The 22,828-nt window shown below is 42.6% G+C and overlaps 1 protein-coding gene and 1 long non-coding RNA gene across 5 annotated transcripts in view; one reads left to right on the top strand and one right to left on the bottom strand.

Annotated features, from left to right (window-relative positions):
• The window catches only part of LOC129814327 (small conductance calcium-activated potassium channel protein 2-like), a 65,298-nt gene that overhangs the window by 2,685 nt on the left and 39,785 nt on the right, over positions 1–22,828 (bottom strand). For 2 of the 4 annotated variants that reach the window (XM_055867393.1, XM_055867394.1), the window contains exons 5-9: positions 17,736–17,877; positions 17,358–17,468; positions 3,265–3,392; positions 1,875–1,883; positions 309–378 (exon numbers count right to left, since the gene is read on the bottom strand). In XM_055867393.1, coding sequence (XP_055723368.1) covers positions 309–378; positions 1,875–1,883; positions 3,265–3,392; positions 17,358–17,468; positions 17,736–17,877 — 460 coding nt within the window. The remainder of the gene's footprint in view (positions 1–308; positions 379–1,874; positions 1,884–3,264; positions 3,393–17,357; positions 17,469–17,735; positions 17,878–22,828) is intronic. The other 2 variants (XM_055867395.1, XM_055867396.1) reach the window with 1 other exon arrangement.
• LOC129814328 (uncharacterized) lies at positions 6,141–11,234 on the top strand. The gene is made up of 2 exons (XR_008753245.1): positions 6,141–7,097; positions 9,482–11,234. It is a non-coding gene; the product is annotated as an uncharacterized LOC129814328 (long non-coding RNA).

Raw genomic sequence — 22,828 nt, 5'->3', positions numbered from 1 at the left:
CGGGGACGTCCTAACGACTCGTTTTTGTTTTGCAGGGTAATGACTACTGAGAAGTTTGAATAACGCACATACAGTTGCAGAGTTTACCTGTTATTTACATGGCTATCCAATGCTATATCCCCTAGGACTAGACAGACTGCTTTAACCACATGTGTAGAGAGAGGGGTGGGGGTCCGGCAGTGCAAACACACATTAAAGCACCATCTTCTGAACGTTTTAAAACAGACACCTGGAGTGCAAATGCCACCCACATCAATGCAGTGGCTGGCGGCCAGCTGCGGCCCTTTGAAAAACTCCAGTCTTCTTACCTTCGCCAGGTCCACTAGCGTGTTGGCCTGATCGTTGAGTTTCCTCTGCTCCATCTTTACACTGCGTAGTCTGGGCAGAGGCAGGGGGGTTGGAGTGAGGAGAGAGTGGGGATAGAGGGCAGGGGTTGGTTGGTCGGTCATCATGGTGAAGGTGGATGGGTGGAAGGGGGGAAGAAGCAACACATCTTGTCAGGAGAACGCTCTCTGGGAGCACGTGGAGGAGAGAGAGCCTGCATGCATATATAAGCATTCCCAGTCTTGATCATCGCCATACCAACACATGCAAAAATGCAAAGAAATCTATGAGTCAAAACAAAATAAGTCTGTCCCCCACACATTTCTGTCAATAAAAATGTATAAATAAAGCCTTTCATAAAGGTGACATGCCTCTGTATGCTTCCAGCTGGTATGCTTCCAGCTGTCACACCTTTCCAACTAGCTCAGTGGCAAGCCGTCAGAGAAACATCAGTCATTGCGTGAGCTTGCAATGACTTGTGAGTGACGTGCACTTATGGTGTGGAGGGTGCTAGTGGGGGAAGGGCCAGAGCCTGTGAATGTGACATACAATCATTCTTGCAGTGGCACTTTAAATTCAATCTATGGCACCGACCGATAAAACACAGTGGTTACGTTAAATGACTTTGTTGATTTATGATTTTGATGTACTACACTTCCTATAACACTGATCGTCTTGATCTGGTCGCCCTTGGAAATTAGATTCCTTATCTAGGATAAGGTAAATAAAGGTTCAAGAATGGTGTAGCACTTTCAATGAATACGGAAATACCTTGGAGATTTGTGCGTTGGTTTGGAGGGATGACGCCAGTCAATCAATGGATCAACATTCTGGTGACTTGGTCAGGTAGAAATCTGATGCCATGACATTCAAGGACATTCATTCATGTGCAAATTGGGAGATCACAGCAAAGGCTCTGTTTTCGGCTTCATCTAACGAGAGAGGCTTAGTTTGGCACTGTCCTTTCTAGCTCGTGCCTGTGAAGGAAAGGACCCGAGCGGGGTACAAAAAATATTCTAAAACTGTTTACCAGGGTACCACTATGGTGAGTAAAGATACCACTTGATTTGTGCTCTTTATTGTGAGTGTCTGATATGGCTGAGTGTTGATTTGCACGTTAAAAAAAAACACCCCAAAACAAAAACAGACTTTTTAAACCCTGAAGATATGTGTTTAATACAAAATCAGGAGCAAGGATGGGTCTGCCAATGCAGGTTAATATAGCCTACATATTGTAGCTATATTAATCATGGTAACATCATAGATGGCGACTTCATTGATGAATGGACTCTGGCCAAGCCGACAAGCCCCAACAAGCTCATACTGCCAGATGCCTCTGACTTTCTTCAGACACCCCACTACCATGTCATCATCAGTGGTAATGGTGATGCTTTTTGTCATTCCATTCAGAGGATGAGGGTAAATGGAACATTAAAAGGAAACCAAAACAATCGGCATCCAGCATTTGAAGGTTCATGCATGTCAAATGTAGACATGGAGAGAGAGAATGTAGAGGAAACAGGAGGAGGAACATAGAAGACTCGACTTACTTCTGAGCTCTGCAGTGATAGAGCAAAACAAAGACAGAACACAGTACAAAGTTTTAAACCCCACAACATCCACGAAACAAGTGAACCATTACACTTCTCACTGTAAGCACAGGGTAAGGGTTGGGAGAGGGGAAGGGCAGGGCAGGGGAAGGAGAGCCATTACAGTGCATTGTAGTTTAGACTGAGGATGGTGTGTGTGTGTGTGTGTGTGTGTGTGTGTGTGTGTGTGTGTGTGTTTGTGTGTGTGTGTGTGTGTGTGTGTGTGTGTGTGTGTGTGTGTGTGTGTGAGTGTGTGTGTGTGTGTGTGTGTGTGTGTGTGTGTGCGTGTGTGTGTTAGAGCTTTGCTACCCAATCCGGGCCCTGTCATTATACATTGGGTTAGGGGACGTTTTATTCATCAATAACTAGGGTACGGGCAGGGTATCACTAAGTTGATCACTAACATTTTGAAACTGAGCCATTTGCTTGTGCTCTGCTGCACAGTACTAAGATCATAACATGGTGTCAGAAGTGCTTCAACCTCGTCAAATATAAGACATGAGAGATTATTTCACAGAAAGTAACAATGTTCCTTGAGTTTTGTCGGAGTTTAGAGTGACGAAAAGTAGCTAACTGCTCTCTGTCTCTTCATTGAGCAAAGCAGCCCAAACGGGCCGTTGCTATGGATACTCACAGACTCAGAGCACCATGAACAGAGGGCATGCAGAGCGAGCTGCACGCAGGGAGCGAGTGACAGACAGAGAGGAGCAGCTAATGGATTTACTAACAGAGGAAGTTATTTTAGATTTCGGGTTTCAGGCAGGGCCTTAAATTTGGCAGAAGCAATTGGGCATGGGTAGGGCTCGGGCTTAAAATTCATGCCCGTGCAGGGCTTTAGTTTGTGTGTGTGTGTATGTGTGTGTGTGTGTGTGTGTGTGTGTGTGTGTGTGTGTGTGTGTGTGTGTGCGTGCGTGCGTGCGTGCGTGCGTGCGTGCGTGCGTGCGTAAGTGCGTGTGTGTGTGTCAGGTGCAGCTGCGTTTTGTGTGTGTGTGTGTGTGTTATTATTTTTGTATACTACTGAATAACACAACTAGCTAACTGAACACATAGGATATCGTCACAGGAAATGGCAGAGAGAGTAGGAAAAGTAGGACATTATAACAAACACTACCAGTAATGCTGCTGGCTAGGAGTGCTGTTAGGAATACACAAATACAGCTAACTACTGTTAGTATGACAGCAGTGCAACTAAAACCACTTTTACTTCCTACTGCTTCAACAACAAATAACAATAAAGACAATAACATATATTTAACAACTTTGAACAGGTGGTAAAATAAACAACTAAGTGTTCACATAGGCTTCAGGCATGCTTACAAGGAAGTCATATTCTTTGGGAAATGGTACTTACTGATGGATGGCCTGTAGAAACTTCCGCTGGTGTTTGCGCACTTTAGCGTGATCTATCTTCTTGACCAGCTTAGTGTGTTTGTAGATGAGCCATGTTTCCCTGAGTACATTGGCAGCTGTGTTCTTTACCTGCGGAACAATGAGGAAACCAATGTGAATCCTTACAACATGGGCAAGGTGTCATGCAGTGTTGTGTTCGAGACCACCTAAAGCGAGACTGATTCAAGAACAAGGCCGGAGCGAATTCAGTCTGAGTCAAGACCAAGACCGGAAGGAGGGCGAGACTGAGTCGAGACCGAGACCAGAAAAATGGAGTTCAATTCAAGACCATAATTGGAATTTTGTCAAATCGTCACAATAATAAGAGTTCAAAATGTCTACTATTTCTGTGTTCATATTTCAGAACAACATATGGATTCTTTAGACATTCAGAATGGTGAAAAAAAGCATACTGAGGGAAAATAAAGCCACTATACACATTTTTACTAACCCAAAGACGGTGGGGAACAATTAGGGCCTTCTACACTTTAAGAGAAAGGCTAAGGATTTATAAAATAAAATAAAAAAATATTTTCAATGATGTTCTGGTTTAACCTGTTGGGGATGGGGGCGCTGTTTAGACTATTTATGCTAATGTGGCTAATTTTTTAAACGGCTTCCCACAAAATCCTTGATCGTACAATATGCATATTATTATCATTATTGGATAGAAAACAGTCTATAGTTTCTATAGGAGTTGAAATTTTGTCTCTAAGTGGAACAGAGCCCATTCTACAGCAATTTCCCTGACATGGAGTCAGATTTGAGAAATGTTGGCCACTTTTCTGAAGTCAGTTAAAAGGGCACTGTCGTTGCTATGACTATACGGACACTTCTTACGTCTTCCCCTGGATGCCTTTACGTGATGACGATTCCAACGGGGTCGATTGCTCGTTCACAGGCCCTACAAATGAAAAAAACCTTTAGCTAGCAAGTCTTTTCTTGCTGCGTAACGCGCGTGGAAGACACCGACCCTCTCCTGTTCCAAGCGTTAGTTTAGCCTGTTATATTTCTCCGGTCATCTTTTCACTCGTTATAGGAGTTACAAACATCATGAAGTAGTTAATTTAAAGCGTTTTATAGCAATTTATATCCGTTTAGTGCGATTTTGGGACATTTATTTTTGCAACGATGTGAAAAGTTGGGCACGCTTTTCAGTTCATCCCGAACGCAGTTGACATTTCCACATGGCAAGAGGACAGCTTTCCACCAAAAGACGATTTCTCCCAAGAAAGGATCCTTTGCCCAAGATACTGATGGAAGAACAGCTCAAGGTAGGACATTTTTATTATGATAAATCGTGTTTCTGTCGAAACATTTTAGTGGCTTAGGACGCCATGTTTTTTGACGTAGCTTCGCTTGGCGCAAACTGTATTGAAAAGTAAGGATAAATTAAAAAATGTAATAACGCAATTGTATTAAGAATTAAATTGTCTATCAATCCCTGTCCACCCTATATTTTTTAGTCACGTTTATGAGTATTTATGTATAAGAGTAGATCACTGTCTAAGTGGCGCAAGGACAAATTCTGACCAGCTGAGTTACATTTCACATTGTCTAACCATGATTTTGGTGGCTAAATATAAACATTTTCGATCAAACTGTATATGCATGTTGTAATGTGATGTTACAGGAGTGTCATCGGAAGAATTCTGAGAAGGTTAGTGAAAAAATTAATATCTTTTGGCGATGTTGACTTTTATCGCTCACTTTGGCTAGAATCAATGCTGGGCTGCTAATTGCTATGTGCTAAGCTAATATAACGATTTATTGTGTTTTCGCTGTAAGACACTTAGAAAATCTGAAATATTGTCTGTATTCACAGGATCTGTGTCTTTCGATTCGTGTATGCTGTGTATTTTTACGAAATGTTTGATGATTAGTAGTTAGGTAAACACGTTGCTCATTGTAATTATTCTAGTCCATTTGTGATGGTGGGTGCAATTGTAAACTATGAAGTCTACCTGAAATATGCACTTTTTTCTAACAAAACCTATCCCATACCATAAATATGTTATCAGACTGTCATCTAATGAGTTTTTTTGTTGGTTAGGGGCTATAAATATCTTAGTTTAGCCGAATTGGTGATGGCTACTGGTGTTGGTGGACAAATAAAAGATGGTGGATTATGCTAATGTGTTTTTAGGTAATAGATGTACATCTTTACATATTGTGTCTTCCCTGTAAAACATTTTAAAAATCGGAAATGTTGACTGGATTCACAAGATCTGTGTCTTTCATTAGCTGTATTGGACTTTAATGTGTGAAAGTTAAATATTTTAAAAATATATTTTTTTTGAATTTCGCGGCACTGGTTTTTCAGTGGGGGGGGGGGGGGGGTGTGCCGCTAGCGCCACGCTGATCCTAGACAGGTTAATCTCTTATATTTTTGTTGGAAAGGAAAGGGTTAACATGGAATTAAAAAAATATCCAATCAGGATTTTTCTTTGGTGGTCTCTGGGGAGATACATCTAGCTAGCTAAGTCAGCCATTGGCTAGGCCATCAGAAGCTTGATAGAAGGCATCTGCCATTAACTGTATTAGGGCAAAATGTTGGAGTGACTGTGAAATCCACCAATCACATTGACTTGTAATGGGTGGGACTGTTTTTACAGAAAGTATGGAAACCGTTGCCTTCTCGAAGGCCAACAAGTCACTGTGCAATAGCGAGCAGTAGCTTTCCACGGTCTAGATGGCTAGCTTTTGTTGTAGGCTAGTTTGCAGCAGCTGCAGCAGGTGTTATCGAAGAGGATGTTGTTGCTAATTTGTTAGGTTCTCCCTTTTCAAGAATAACTTTCAACAAGAAGTTAAGTTTCAAATGATTATCATCTGGTGAGTGGAACTGTGTTCTTTATTCCAACTCGCAACATGTTTTACACTTTAGATCACTGGTTACTTTGTGTGCTATACATGAAATGTTCTTTTTGCAATGGGAAGTAATAGTTGTTCATTTCGACTGGGAAATGCTTAGCCTAATGGTTGTGTTTTGTATTATGATTGGGACCTTCTGGCTTATTATGTCTCAGTGAATGGACTGCTTTCTTTCGGCCCTATGCAGTGGTGTAGTGGTGCCAGGAGAAGTAGGTCCTGTGTGAAAAATCCCGTTTTCCTATAGATTTTTCTGATTTTCACTCTCAAAATCACACGTTTTCAACAACAAAAAAGACAAACATTTGAGGTCTGGGAAAAATCTAAAATATATATTTTTTGGGAGGGTGTCATTGCCCTTTAATTCAATTGAGCAAAACAAATGTCCTCCCCATTGATACAAATCAGAATGATATAATTCTGTCAGGTAGGCCTACATTGCATTCAACATTTAATTGGAGCGGTTTTTAGGGGAAAGCCTTTAGAAATGTTCATGCTGTTGGATTCGGGGTGAAACATTGTTTTACTCAAAGGTATAGGAACATTGGAACATTAGTTACAAAAGAGACATGAGGGGTGCCATAATGAAGCTTGGGAGGGGCTGAGTGCAGGGGAAACGATCGCATGTGGCAGTACTGATAAGGGGAGAAACCGTTGAAGGATCATGTCACTTAGCTCCCTGCTTAGCAAGATTGATGCAATGTTTAGCGATAAGGAGGAGACTTCACCCAAAGTGGGGTATGAATACTACCACGGGGGGAAGCCAAATCTGTGTCTGAATTACAGCTGTATCGACCCTTTGGGAAGAATTAAACTTGGTTATGCTTCTCTAGAAACTAACAGTTGGCGTTGTGGGCAGGATTCACCACAATTTGTAGTCAAACCAAAGAGTCCAGATCAGTGGAGCAGGAGCTGGTAACAAACAAGGTAGGCAAAGTTCCTATACCTGTTTCCACTCATTTTGACATCTTGGGGAGATGAGAATTGTAGGCTAAACAATTATAGGATACGGACCTGGAAAGCCAGAGTTTAATTCGGTAGGCCCATTGTGTAACGACAGGTCGTAAATATCTGGCATAGGGTAGGTTCAATAAGGATAGGTCCCAAGTGGAGGTTTTTGTCTGCGAGATCTGTAAAAGGGACAAAAGTCCCAGCTGCAGTGACAGTGAGTTTCAGGAAGACAGGAGTTCTAGCAACTAGTGAGTTTTTGTAAGATGAGAGTTATAGAAGATAGTGAGTTAAAAAACAAAAAGGAAAAATAAAAAATTCGAACACTGTTTGATTTACATGTAGTAGCAGTATCAATACGGGGAGAGGTTGGTTTATGCCCTATGGGGAGGGGGAGCCATGAGAGATTGTGGGTTATCAATAATAGTGATATTTGAGGAAATAATGGAATAAGACATTAAGTAATCCGTATTCTCCAGTAATACATTTGCAGACGCTATAGTAAAGGTTCTAATACAAGGTATTAAGTGCCATGACCAATTAATTATTGTCCGGGGAAGTGGGTAGCGCTACCTTGGAAAATAGTTAATAGAAGGTGTGTATGATAGACAGGAGGGCATTGATAGAATTTGCACTTATGCTTTGATGGCAGGTATGAACCCTGTGATCAAAACGGTAATTGCGGGGTTAGTGGGTGAAATAGAGCAGGATGTTTTGAGAGTGTAATATAACTCCGCTCACTTCGCAGACGTGCAAGGGGGTTTAAAGGGCTATAGGGAAAATCACTAACTATAGTTTCAATGGCAAAGGTAAACCAAAGAAATGTAGCGGAAAAACATCAAAGCGTAGGGAGACAGAGTCCTGTTTCATGTGTGGGGCTATTTGGTCATTGGAAAAGGGAGTGTAAAGTGGGTATGGAGCCTGTTGTATTCGGGGAAAATGCTGCCAGGCAAGTATTAGCATCTTTTTCAAAAGAGCAACAACAAATTGTTTTGAGATTAGCAGGAGAGTATTTGTGGTTCATAGAGATTACAGTTTCTATGTGAAGGAAGACCTATGAGATCACGTGTTAGCTAACTTTTTAGTAGAGGCCAGGGATCAAATATCGCAGATTCCTTACGATGAGAAATTAGCTAAATTTGCCACAAGAAAACTTATTTTGGGTTGAAGAATCTAGCCGAAATGCCAGGGGAATGGATTCTAAAGGTAACAAATTTGAATTATATGGCCAAACACTTGCAAACTCAGAAAGCCTTAGGGTGGTTTTATTTTGAAATAGATTTAAGTTTTATGTCATCTTATTCTGAAATGGATTTCTAGAATATACGAAAGGGTGGAGGGGTAACAAGGAATTAGCAAAGGAGTTACTAAACCTAAAATTAACTTTTGCATTTTTTAGTTAGTTCATGAACATTGTGGTGGATTAAAACAAACATTTAATGATTGGAGTAAGGACAGTGGTTTTACAATTATCATGTTTGGTTTGTAATTAATACTTTTGGATTGCTGATGAAATTGTAGCATAATGAATGCTAATGAAATGTACACATTCTGTTCCAAAAGAGGGGGTCTCTCGTTAGAGGTATTGGGGAGAGCAGTTAGTGATATTTGGCAAATTGAAGTCTAAAAGTATCTGAATTAGGCCATAAACGGAGTTCCAGATAAGTGAGGCCTGCTCATGTGTGTTTTGGACCTACGGTTCACCACATGCACACACAATTGACTGGTTATGAATATGCGTTAGTGGTGTTGATACTGTGGGATTTATTTTGGATGGGGGTCTTTTCAATTCAGTTTTAAATTGGGTATGCAGAAGTGTGGACATGTTTTGAAAGGCATTAAAATGGTTTCGGAAAGGTCAGGGAAAGGAAAGATTGTAATGGTGTCGAATCCTGACTTTCTGGTGAGGCCTGATCAATCTGACTAGAAATGATCGGAACAGGTGGAATTGAATTATTAAATTAATGAGAAACACTAGTCTATATTCAAAGTGTACCATTACTTTATGAGATACTATTATTTCCTTAGGGAGTTATAAAGAGTTGTAATTCTAAGTTGATTAGTTATTCGAATTTGTTTATTTTTGATTTAACATGTTGTTTTTGAATCACGTGTTCGAAGGGGGAAATTGCCAGTTCCCTGAGGTTATGGTCTTTGGGTAAATATACAAATGTACTTTGTTCAGTCTGCATATAGAAAGGAAAATATATGTTAATAAGGGATGACAGTTACACCAAATGGATTGTGACATATGTATTGCTGATTTCATTTGATTGTTTTTGTTTTCGATACAACGTTTCAGTCGCATTAAGTGTGGTGTGAAGTTATTAAACATGTACTTTTATTTCTCTTTCCTTTTCAAGGTTTCGTGGAACATAAGAATGATCATTGTCCCAGAGGAGGGACTGATGTATATTGACTAATTGATTTGAGAATGTTTTAGTATGTTTATAACTGTAGAAGTGCATTAGGAGTAGTGACTAGTGTGTTATGGGTTAGATGGAATGATATATGTGCAAATGTATCTGTAGCAGGAGGAGAGGTGTTTGAGACAGAATGTTAACATAGGGCTGTTAAGTGAGATGGAAAGTGACTGCAGTGAAGATCTGTGAGGGCTCGTAAATAAAGGTTGTGGTGATGGAGAAGTATCATTCCCAGAGACTGTATATTGTTACAGGAGATAGCACATAGGAGAGGAAGGACAGCTAACTGTACACAATATAGGGATTTAATTAAGTTAAATTGAACATTACACATACCCAGAGATAGTGGTGGCATTTCAGACACTATGGTAAACTTTCAAGAAACCTGTGACTCAGAGTTTTGTTAGGCTGGATATTCTTCCAACTCATTAATCTCTTTCCCAATTTCTAACCGCCGGTGAACACTTGACAGATTACATGCAGAAGTTATTCTCACGGCAGTCGCTGTAGCGACCGTAATTGAAGGAGGCTATAGGCATGGGCCATATTAGTAGTAGCAGGGGTTACTTTAGTAGCATTGTTGGGATATCAGGTTATGAGTACTCATGCCACATGGCTTGGTAACTGGTAACTGGGAGACCGATGGGAGTACAGGGGTGGCTATTATTCAAATGTCACAAATTAGTGATCTTAACATAATAGGTGAGTCTATGTTGTCAGGAAATGACCCATGTGCTGCAGTGTGTAGAACCTCAGGTGAAAGCAGAGATAACCAAGGGCACAGGCTGAATTCTGGAGACTGAATGTTCATCAAGAGACACCAGGCGGGGGTGTTGGGACAGCGTTGGTTTGGTCCACACACACTACTCCTTACAGCACCTGCAGCGGTAAAGATCGTCATGTCTGTCCTCGGTGGGTGCATAGTTCTCATGTGAAGTGAGATCCAGCTGCATAATCGGTGAGCTTGAAGACACCATGACAGAGGAAGCGGAGCGAAAGAGAGAGAGAGACTAGATTCCACTGTAAGACGTGCAGATGGGTTGGGTCTGGGAGCTACGTTAAACATCATAGTTGGGTTAGCTGCTTTATTGGTTAATGCATCATATGAAAGAGGATAGATGTTGGGGTAATTAATTGTACTCTAAACAACATGTTGAAGGCATTGATGTGAAAGCATATACAATGCTGAGTTACCTCAAGAGGATGTAGGGTTGTGGCAATAAAGGAGATGGGGAACAAAGTGAAGATGACATGACTTGGGAACACCTCTCGGGAACCTGGGGCCGGAAAGCGGAAGAGTGGGCAAAAGCATGAGGAGGCTTTTTAGGGCTTTCATTTTTGTGGAATCCAGCAGAAAAGTATCCTGGAGGCATAGAGTCAGGAGAAGAGAGAGTGGGAATTGTCATGGTCTCAGACTTTGGTTTTTATGCATATATAATTATGCGTTGCTTATCACATTGTTAATACTGTTATGTTTTGTGTGTCTTTTTGTTGCTTTCCAAGTCTTATGCTATCACTCTCTTAGGAACCAGATGGAGAAAGTGGAGAAACAAAAAGCCGCTCCAGCTGACATGGAACAAGACAGCAGATTCAGCTGGAATATCATTTTGTTGTGTGCTGAGAGATGGAAATAAAATTGTGTATGGTGTGATCATAGAACAGAGGCCATAAGTCTCTGAGTTTGTAAACCTCACGGTGAATGTTTTTTTATCATTGTTCGTTCATTTATAATTATTTTTTTAGTTATGTTAATTCATATTTAATTATCATTGTTTGTCCATTTATAAGTAATTTCCAACTTTATGTAAGTTGAACAGTAGTAAGCTGTCACGATCGTCTTCGGGTGAAAGAGAGGATCAAGGCGCAGCGTGATATAAATATAAATACATTACGTATATATTTAAGAAAGACGAAGAACACTAACACAAACTAAACAAAACAACAAACCGACGATCGTGAAGCTATACAAAACAAATAAGTGTAGACACTGGCAACTTACACATAGACAATTACCCACAACCTACCTAATGACTATGGCTGCCTAAATATGTCTCCCAATCAGAGACAACGATAGACAGCTGTCTCTAATTGAGAACCAATCTAGGCAACCGTAGACTTACATAAACACCTACACTGAACACAACCCCATGAACTCTACAAAACCCCCCTAGACAATACAAACACCCTATACGAGACAAAAACAAACAAACATCCCCCATGTCACACCCTGACCTAACTAAAATAATAAAGAAAACAAAGATAACTAAGGCCAGGGCGTGACAGAGTCCCCCCCAAAGGTGCGGACTCCGACCGCAAAACCTGACACAGAAGGGGAGGGTCCGGGTGGGCCTTCCTACGGCGGTGGCTCGGGTGTGGGACGTGGACCCCACTCCACCATAGTCAATACCCGCTTAGGTGGCCTCCCAGGAACGAGGACCCTTGCAGCGAGTCCCGGACTGAAGACCATTGTAGAGGGCGCCACTGGACAGAGGGGCAGCTCCAGACTGAGTGGTAGCTCCGGACTGAGGGGCAACTCTGGACTGAGGGGTAGCTCCGGACTGAGGGGCAGCTCCGGGCAGCTCCGGACTGAGGGGCTGCTCCGGACTGAGGGGCAGCTCCGGACTGAGGGGCAGCTCATGACTGGAGGGCAGCTCATGACTGGAGGGCGGCTCATGACTGGAGGGCAGCTCATGACTGGAGGGCGGCTCTGGCGGCTCCTGACTGGCGGGCGGCTCATGACTGGAGGGCAGCTCATGACTGGAGGGCGGCTCATGACTGGAAGGCAGCTCCTGACTGGCGGGCGGCTCTGGCAGTTCCTGACTGGCGGGCGGCTCTGGCGGCTCCTGACTGGCGGGCGGCTCTGGCGGCTCCTGACTGGCGGGCGGCTCTGGCGGCTCCTGACTGGCGGGCGGCTCTGGCGGCTCCTGACTGGCGGGCGGCTCTGGCGGCTCCTGACTGACGGACGGCTCTAGCGGCTCCTGACTGACGGACGGCTCTAGCGGCTCCTGACTGACGGACGGCTCTGTCGGCTCGGGACAGACGGGCGGCTCTGACGGCTCGGGACAGACGGGCGGCTCTGACGGCTCAGGACAGACGGACGGCTCTGACGGCGCTGGGTAGGCAGACAGCTCAGATGGCGCTGGGCAGGCAGGCAGCTCAGATGGCGCTGGGCAGGCAGGCAGCTCAGATGGCGCTGGGCAGGCAGGCAGCTCAGATGGCGCTGGGCAGGCAGGCAGCTCAGAAGGCACTGGGCAGGCAGGCAGCTCAGAAGGCACTGGGCAGACGGCAGACTCTGGCCGGCTGAGGCGCACAGTAGGCCTGGTGCGTGGTGCCGGAACTGGTTGTACCTGGCTAAGGACACGCACCTCAAGGCTAGTGCGGGGAGCAGCAACAGGGCAGGGCACACAGGGTTCTGGAGACGCACAGGAGGCTTGGTGCGTGGTGCCGGAACTGGTGGTACCGGGCTGGAGACACGCACCACAGGGCGAGTGCGTGGAGGAGGAACAGGGCTCTGGAGACACACTGGAAGCCTGGTGCGCGGTGTTGGCACTGGTGGTAATGGGCTGGGGCGGGGAGGTGGCGCCGGATATACCGGACCGTGCAGGCGTACTGGCTCCCTTGAGCACCGAGCCTGCCCAACCTTACCTGGTTGAATGCTCCCCGTAGCCCGACCAGTGCGGGGAGGTGGAATAACCCGCACTGGGCTGTGTTGGCGAACCGGGGACACCATGCGTAAGGCTGGTGCCATGTATGCCGGCCCGAGGAGACGCACTGGAGACCAGACGCGTTGAGCCGGCTTCATGGCACCTGGCTCAATGCTCAATCTAGCCCGGCCGATACGAGGAGCTGGAATGTACCGCACCGGGCTAAGCACACGTACAGGAGACACCGTGCGCTCTTCCGCATAACACGGTGTCTGCCGCTCTGTACTCTCGCTCTCCATGGTAAGCACGGGGAGTTGGCGCAGGTCTCCTACCTGACTTCGCCACACTCCCTCTTAGCCCCCCCCAAGAAATTTTTGGAGCTGACTCTCAGGCTTCCAGCCTCGCTTCCGTGCTGCCTCCTCATACCGCCGCCTCTCGGCTTTAGCTGCCTCCAGCTCTTCACGAGGGCGGCGATATTCTCCCGGTTGTGCCCAGGATCCTCCGCTGTCCAGAATTTCCTCCCAATTCCAAAAGTCCTGCAATCGCTGCTCCTGCTGCTGCTGCCGCATACCACGCTGCTTGGTCCGAGTGTGGTGGGTAATTCTGTCACGATCGTCTTCAGGTGAAAGAGAGGACCAAGGCGCACGCACCTCAAGGCTAGCGTGATATAAATACATTACGTATATATTTAAGAAAGACGAAGAACACTAACACAAACTAAACAAAACAACAAACCGACGATCGTGAAGCTATACAAAACAAATAAGTGCAGACACTGGCAACTTACACATAGACAATTACCCACAAACCTACCTAATGACTATGGCTGCCTAAATATGGCTCCCAATCAGAGACAACGATAGAAAGCTGTCTCTAATTGAGAACCAATCTAGGCAACCATAGACTTACATAAACACCTACACTGAACACAACCCCATGAACTCTACAAAAAAAACCTAGACAATACAACCACCCTATACGAGACAAAAACAAACAAATATCCCCCATGTCACACCCTGACCTAACTAAAATAATAAAGAAAACAAAGATAACTAAGGCCAGGGCGTGACAGAAGCTATTGTTCAAGAGGAGGGACTGTTGTATTCGGGGTGAAACTTTGAACATTGTTATACTCAGAAGCATGAGGGGTGCCATAATTAAGCTTGTGAGGGGCTGAGTGCAGGGAACATGATCGCATGTGGCAGTACTGATAAAGGGAGAAACCGTTGAAGGATCATGTCACTTAGCTCCCTGCTTAGCAAGAATGACGCAATGTTTAGCGATAAGAAGGAGACTCCACCCTTTGGGAAAAATTTAACTTGGTTAAGCTTCTCTAGTGTCCGTGAGTTATTTACTCTGAAAATTAGAATCTAACAATGAAAACAGCCACGATGACTGGATTACACATCACAAATAGCCTAATAACTAAGACTATGGAGCAAACTTTTTCAATACGTATTTTACATACCCATTGTTGACTTAGTTAGCAATTACTAGTGAATATGAGTCGAAATGTCTTTCCTACCTACCGGCTAGAGATGTCATTCTTCTGTGAGCTGCTCCGTGGACAACCAGTTGAGAGCTGCGTGCTCTTGCTGCCTGCAGATGATATTCCGCTGAAACTAGGCTATGTGTGCTGAGCGCATGTAAATATATGCTTTGCGATTGTGTAGGCTTAATAAATCGTATACATCCACTATACTACTTTGATTTGCAACAGTGGGGATGAAGAAGTGAGTATAGGCAATTCCCACTGGACAAAAAGTGGGTATAGGGTGTATACCTGCTTGTAGCCTCCACTACACCACTGGCCCTTTGTGCTTTACAAAAAGTGCACTCTCCTACATAAGTAAGCTGGTATTATGGTTGCTGTCCTTTCAGAATCACAAACATGTCACACACCGAAGGCCTATGTCCAATAGGTACGCCACTGCTCCAACATGTCTATTATAAATATAAAAAAAGTTACAATTTCTCACACTCTTCCCTAACAGCAAGTCAAGGAAATGTGGACAAAGTTTGAGGATATTTTTCAACGAAAGTAAAGGACAGTAATGTCATGAGTAAAGTAGGAATCCCAGGTGTCAATAGGCAATATGATATTAATGTTTCAAGAAAGGAGTGTATATATTTTTGGCCTGGCTAATCACTTTTATGGGCTGAGTCCAGACCATGTAAAAATGTATCTGAAACAAAGACAAGACTGAGACACTCAATGTGTGGTCTCGAGACCGGGCTTGAGTACTACAACACTGGTGTCTCGAATAACACCTGCTTTGTAACATATGCTCTTTATGGATTTACTTTTAGAGGAATTGAGAAAGGTAAACTGCATTGAGAAAGGTAGACTTATAGGGAACTGAGAAAGGTAAACCGATTAAAATACATCTTATCATAATAATATTTAATATATGCCATTTAGGGGATGCTTTTAGTCAAAGTGACTTTCAGTCACGCGTGCATACTGAAGTATAGTATCTGAGGAGTGGTAGGCTGGTTTTTACATCAGAAGTTATTGGTTTTCTGTAGGAGCCAGATGGCTTTGGAATGTACTGGTTGTATGTGAGGAAGTCACAGGATCCCTATAGGGGATACGGGTGGACATCTGTGGATTAGGCAAATGAGGGGTTGAGGCCAGGTCAGATCCCCTTAAACCTTATGGTTTATTACCCAATTACTCCGTCTTCCTATCGGACCATAATTGATGTAAGGATTGGAGAGAAGGAGGAGTGCCTAAATTGGAGTATATATACTTGTGGTGGTGGAAACATGTTTTTTCTAATGCAGCTATATTTATCCTCTGGTCAGAATAAACTTGGTTAAGCTTTCATAGTGTCCGTAGAGTTTTTTAACTCTGAGAATTAGAACCTAACAATACATTTTACGTATGGATTGTCCCAGCAATCAAACCCACTACCCTGGCATTACCAGTAGTGTAAAGTACTTAAGTAAAAATACTTTTGTCGTTTTTTGGGGTATCTGTACTTTACTTTACTATTTATATTTTTGACAACTTTTACTTTTACTTCACTGCATTCCTAAAGAAAATAATGTACTTTTTACTCTGACACCCAAAAGTACTCGTTACATTTTGAATGCTTAGTAGGACAGTAAAATGGTCCAAATCCTCCCTGGTCATCCCTACTGCCTCTGAGCTGACGGAATCTAAACACACATGCTTCGTTTGTAAATTATGTCTGTGTGTCGGAGTGTGACCCTGGCTATCTGGAAATGTTTTAAACAAGAATGGTGTCATCTGTTTTGCTTAACATAAGGAATTTGAAATTATTTTTAGTTTTGATACTTAAGCATATATTTTAGCAATTATATTTACTTGTGATACTTTATAGAAATATTTTGATTTACATATTTCGTGACTACGATCTTGTCTCATCACTGCAACTCCCCAACGGGCTCAGGAAAGGCAAAGGTCAAGTCATGCGTCCTCCAAAACATGACCCGCCAAGCCACACTTCTTAACACCCGCTCACTTAACCCGGAAGCCAGCTGCACCAATGTGTTGGAGGAAACACCGTTCAACTGACAACCAGGTCAGCCTGCAGGCGCCCGGCCCGCCACAAGGAGTTGCTAGAGCGTGATGAGCCAAGTAAAGGCCCCCCGGCCAAACCCTCCCCTGGATGATGCTGGGCCAATTATGCACTGACCTATGGGAGTCCCGGTCACAGACAGTTGTGACACAGCCTGGGATTGAACCCCAGGCTGTAGTGACACCACAACACTGCGATGCAGTGCCGGAGTCCACTGCGCCACTCGGGAAGCCTTACTTGTGATACTTAAGTATATTTACAACCAAATACTTGTGAACTTTTACTCAAGTAGTATTTTACCTGGTGACTTTTACTTGAGTAATTTTCTATTAAAGTATCTTTACTTTTACTAAAGTTTGACAATTGAGTACTTTTTCCACCACTGTTCATTACATGCGTCATGGTTTACCAACTGAGCTACAAAGGACCACCAGGGACATTCATTTGTTTGTACTTTTTAACAGTTATTAATACCATGTTCCATCAATACCATGTTCCACCATAAACGACAGTTCTTGTATTATTTTTAGACAACCTCCCATACAGTAAGTGATGTGACATTTACTTTAGTGCTCCATGGTGGAAGATCAATGATGCCACTAAAGCGAGAGCGGAGTGACTCACTCGTTTGCAGAGTTGTGTGTCCATCATGAAGTTGTGGACATGCTTCTCAGCCTTGGTCAACTCCAACTTCCTGGCTACCACGGCGACCACCAGCGCAGTGCAGCCCGCTCCCTATTGGTCAGAAACATAGTCAGGGCCATAAATCAATTAATCAATTAACCTCTGAAAGGTGACTGCTGAGTTGGGTCATTGTGTTAGTACTGTATGGGTGGTGACAGTTTGGAGGAAATGTTGAGCTGCTCTAGAATAAAGCAAGTTGAAGAAACACAAGATTTCAGATTTCAAACATGGCTGTTTCATGGGAATAATATGCCTATTAGTCATGAAATAGTGCATGAAACAAACACACAACCTCATTTCCAATGACCGATAACATACCATGATCCCTGTAAGCAGACATACGCCTTTCCCACAGTACGTGTTAGGTACCATGTCTCCGTAGCCAATGGAGAGGAAGGTAATAGAGATGAGCCACATGGCTCCCAGGAAGTTACTGGTCACTTCCTGTGTGTCATGATACCTAAAGTAAGGAAGAGAGAAACAGAGGAAGATACCCATCAGTGACACCCAATACTGTAAAGGGAACCTGAGCATGCTGGAGAGGCCATGAACTAACAGAGGTGGTTGCTGTTAAAGAAGCTATACAATATGTGCAAAGTGTTTCACCTTTCATCATGCCTGCACTAAACATCTAAAAGGCACCCAATCCATGTTGGAAACAAAATGGTCAAACGTTATGAAGGTGTGCCATTGCATTCCAATCTACCATAGTTTTTTTGTCAATGCTCTGTGGTAAATTAAGTTCAACATTCAATCATTCAATGAGTAGCCAAATTATGGTGATGGTGGTTTGAGAATTCTCCACAGCAAAACACTGAACATATACTATATGTGTCAGTGTCTATCAATCAACATGAGAAGATAGATGATTTCAATTGAGAAGCATTTAAAAATGGACATAAATCCAGACGTACACCTGAAATTACAAGATGATTGGAATGAGGAAGTAACATACAGTAAGTTATGCAGCTATGCATTTAAGCATTATGAGAACCGCAGGCAATTAGCTTTAAGTTTTACAGGATTTTAATACGAACTAACCACTGGCATTCTAAAATACTATAACCATTTTGATCAGCACTCATCTCCAACAAATACAAAATCAATGCACCAAAATATTGACCATCGACATCATTTTGGAGAGTCAATTCTCGTTTCTTCCAACATGATAGGGAAAAAAAGACTTTGGATCTCTAATGTGAAGAGTTTTAACTACCCCAACAAAGGTTTGGTTATGAACATCATCCCTTCAAACTTCGTCACTTCACAGTTTTTGTTTTCTTCAAAATGGCAGACAACCATGCGATAGCCAAATGCTCCCAAAAACACAGTAAATATATAATTGATTGAACATTCATAAAGACATTCCCATCCCCTTGTATTGTGGGGAAAAGTCCCAACATATGCATGTCCAGCCCAACCCTCCCTTTCTTTACATAACATTCCCCTGATTGGCTAAGGAGCTGTCTAGGAGGAGTCAAAATATTGAGGCTCATTGTTCAATTGGATTACTAACAACACTCAAAGGTACACAGGGTGACTATTAAGGATATAGAGCAAATGCCAAATGGGCTGGTCCATTTTTTATGTATTGGACCTGCAACTTTTTTTGTGCAAAATAAGAATTATCTGGGGAATAATGGGAGCCTCAAGGAATACAATGGGCCAGTGTGGAGGCATCAAGGAAATAAATGGGCCATAGTGGGGGCCTTAAGGGGAAAAAAGGGCCAATGTTTTGAAATGCCAGAGATTACTTCTGGTCTGAGTCCGCCCCTGATATAGAGGATGATGTTTTCTGCTCGCAGAGATTTTATCCAAAAGGGACCTTTGTTATACCAATTATGAATATGCTAATGCCTCGATTATGCAGTTGTGACCCAGCATGTGGAATTCAAATGGCCGGAACAATTCCACCTAGTCAAGGCCTAAATAGAGTTTGGAACAGCTGGGGCAGATAAACTATGTTGGAGCTCAAAGTTTCCTCAAAAGAAAGGCGTCTTAAAAAATCTCCTCTTAGACAGTTCACTTTCATTAACCAACTAAGCATGCCTTCAGCAGCTGCTAAACTCTTATCTGCTTAACTCAACTCTGGTTTCATGCTCAATGTCAGGAAAAACAACATGATCCTTTTTTCCTCAGAGTGAATAGTGTGGGTTCAAGCTACCGTATGGCATGCAAAAAAGCAAGTCGATACAATACCATGCAGGCGTTAAAAAGATGTCCGCATCCTGCATGCTGAAAAGCCAGTATATTGAGAGCAAAGAGAGCGACAACAAAATCTGAGATCTATTCCAAAATGAAAAACATCCTTGACAAATATCGCAATATTGTCTAGTGGATGGGGGTTGAATATTTACTTTGACAGTGTTTTATCTGTAAGCAGGAGTAAAAACGCATTAAGAAGCTCAATGTTTTTGACGTCCCTGTCTCTTTCACCTGGACTCTTCGCCTTCAATAGCATGCCTCCTGACAAGGCTTAGAGCAAGGAGGGGACCACAATAGTGACTAATGTGCTCATTTTAGACAATCTACGATTTAAAACGGGCAGAGACATGAGTCATTCCAGGTCACAAATGATGTGACAGAACCTGATGGAAGTCGTCCGTCAACATAATACACAGATTCCTATTTTACCCTCTGATTCATGTGAAGTTCAGTAGTAAAGCAGAGGTGAAATATGTCCTTAAGAGTCATTTGCTTCAACGTCGTGTTAATTGTTTAGTGAATCATGAGTTCCACTCAATCAGCTCGGTTCATCAGGGTTGGGTAGATCTGTCGTTTGCACACTGGAACTGTCTCAAATTGCATGGATGCTCTTGACGGCACCAGTGACGCCTTTTGTAGGAGGAGTACTTTAAATGCCGTAGTGTCCAAATTATTCCAGGCTGGTGAAAGCGATTAGAGCATTACACAATGCTAGAGGTTGCTAGAGGTTGCTATACCGTAATGGTATAACATTGCACAGTGTTTCTCTGTATCGGGATATATTTGCTTTAAGAATACGTTTTATTGTGAATCTCTACATTTAAGGCTGGACTACGTTGGGTGTGGAATTACATTTTTTTTGCGTACAAAACTGTAGGTAGGTTTTCACAAAAATCTATGAATCTTGAAAAGGACACAAATAGACAAATGTCCATAGACTACAGTGATATGGGCTCTAGAAGCTACGGACGCAGAACCAATCGATGGCATTTTGAAGCTCTCAATATACTGTGTAGTGTTGGCATTGCATGGAGAAGAGCTGGCACCACTTTCGACCTAGTGCGAGACAATTGGAATTGTCTGAACTAAAATGTCTCCCACCCTTGCAAAATATCCCATAGAAGTAGGCTTTCAAAACATCCTTGTGTTATAGACTTTTCATTGTTTGTATGATCACTCCATCAAAAAACTCTGCATTTCCTCACTTCGTCAGCGACTCTATTTGCAAGTACACACAGCTGAGAAAACTAGATATAAATACACCTTCCAAAAAGGGCTTTAGAACATGTGAATACGGAATACAACTTGATTCACAGTTGAAAACAACCTAACCTGTGACATCGCCATATATCTACCGCATCAGCCAACACAAAAGAGACCATTGAAGAATGTAATTGTCATAAACAACATCACTGTCCTGGGTGGTGTTGAAGTACCAGCCTGGTCTCATAGACTAGATGTAACATAACAAATGTAAATCCGGGACACTCAAATTAGTACAATATACAGTAAGTTACATTTGGTATGGTTACATACCTCAGAATTTTGGCAATGAAGCCCTTTGTCTATTTCTGCAGTCAAATGAACCAGTGGATACCATTTTTATGCCTCTGTGCACAGTTTGAAGGAAGTTGCTAACTAGTGTTAGCACAATTACTAACTAGCGTTAGCGCAATGAATGGAAGTCTATGGGTACCTGCTAGCAAGCTAGTAGATACCATAGACTTCCAGTCATTGTGCTAACGCTAGTTAGAATTGGCTAGGAAACTACCTCTAACTTCCTTCATACTGGACGCAGAGACATAAAAATAGAAGTAGGTAAAGGGCTTCATTGCCAAAATCCTGAAGTATGCCTTTAAGGCAAAAACAAAAGGAGGGTGGATGGGGGCATAAAACGTGAATGTCTAGCAACCCAAAGGTTATGTGTTCAAATCTCTTCAGAGACCACTTAAGCATTTTAGCTAATTAGCAACATTGCAACTACTTACTAGTTTTGAGCTACTTTGCAACTACTTATCATGTTAGCTAACCCTAACCTTAACCTTCACCCTACCCCTAGCCTAGTTAACGTTATTCACCTAGCTAGCATTAGCCACATAACTAACATTAGCCACAACAAATAGGAATTTGTAACATATCATACGTATTGCAAATTCGTAACATATTGTACTAATTGCAATTCGTAACATATCATACGAATTGTGTTTCATAACATCTCATGAAATGGATGATGGACATCCATAAATGAATACATACCATACGTAACATATCATACTAAATGGAGGGAGACAGATTTAGGTCCAGGTTGGAAGTACACAACCCATCCCTGATGGGAATGGGTTAAAAATGGATGCAGTGATATGGCCGTGGGCTGCTTTTTCCTCTTTGTGTCATCTGGTCTTTTAACCCTGGCCATCTCCCCCAGCTTTCTTTATCTCCCTCTCTCACCATGTTTGGATGAGCTCATGCAAGAGACAGATGGTTTGTCCCGGGGATATACAGTAGCAATAACTGACAATGCGTCCTCTAAGCTATTGGAGGGATTTCATGAACAAGGCCTCTCTCAGTCGTGAGTATTCAAAACTTCCCAAAATCCTGTTGTCAGTTCTATGCAGTAATAAAATGTAACATATATACATTTACCAATAAGATTGGTTGGAAGGAATTGTAACTGTTACATACAGTATAAAGACAACATTACACAGTAGACAATGATAATGCCAAATAAAGCATTATTTGTTGCTTGTATGGCATGCTGCATGCAAGTCTGATTAAACCTGAAATTGACAAAAACGGGTTTAACCGGCAATTGTGGACACAATACTGTATATGGATCAGCAAGCAGCATTTGTTTGCCACGTGTTATATTACAGACACTTTAATACATACTTTTAAATTAAATTATGTGAGCTAAAAATATAAATGTAATATAAAAAAGTATACTTTTTTTATTACTAATGTTACTGTCCCCACTACAAAAAAAAATAGGTTTGTAATTTTGTCCTTGAAACATTTCATTCATTTCTATGGAGGAATGCTTTTACTGGGGAGTGCCAATATGGCTGACCGGTGGCTTCAAAGCCTCTCGATGGCCAATACATAGCATCAGCAATCCATGGTTTATAAACATCATTGCAGGTAGGCCGTATGATCCTACTTGCTCTGGACTTCAGAGAAGTGACAATGTGACATGATATCCCCAGTTG

This window comes from Salvelinus fontinalis, chromosome 17 (assembly GCF_029448725.1).
Source record: "Salvelinus fontinalis isolate EN_2023a chromosome 17, ASM2944872v1, whole genome shotgun sequence".
In the NCBI taxonomy this organism is placed as follows: Eukaryota; Metazoa; Chordata; class Actinopteri; order Salmoniformes; family Salmonidae; genus Salvelinus; species Salvelinus fontinalis.
The sequence above is the reverse complement of the archived record's forward strand: the minus strand, read 5'-3'. Positions and strand labels throughout refer to the sequence as shown.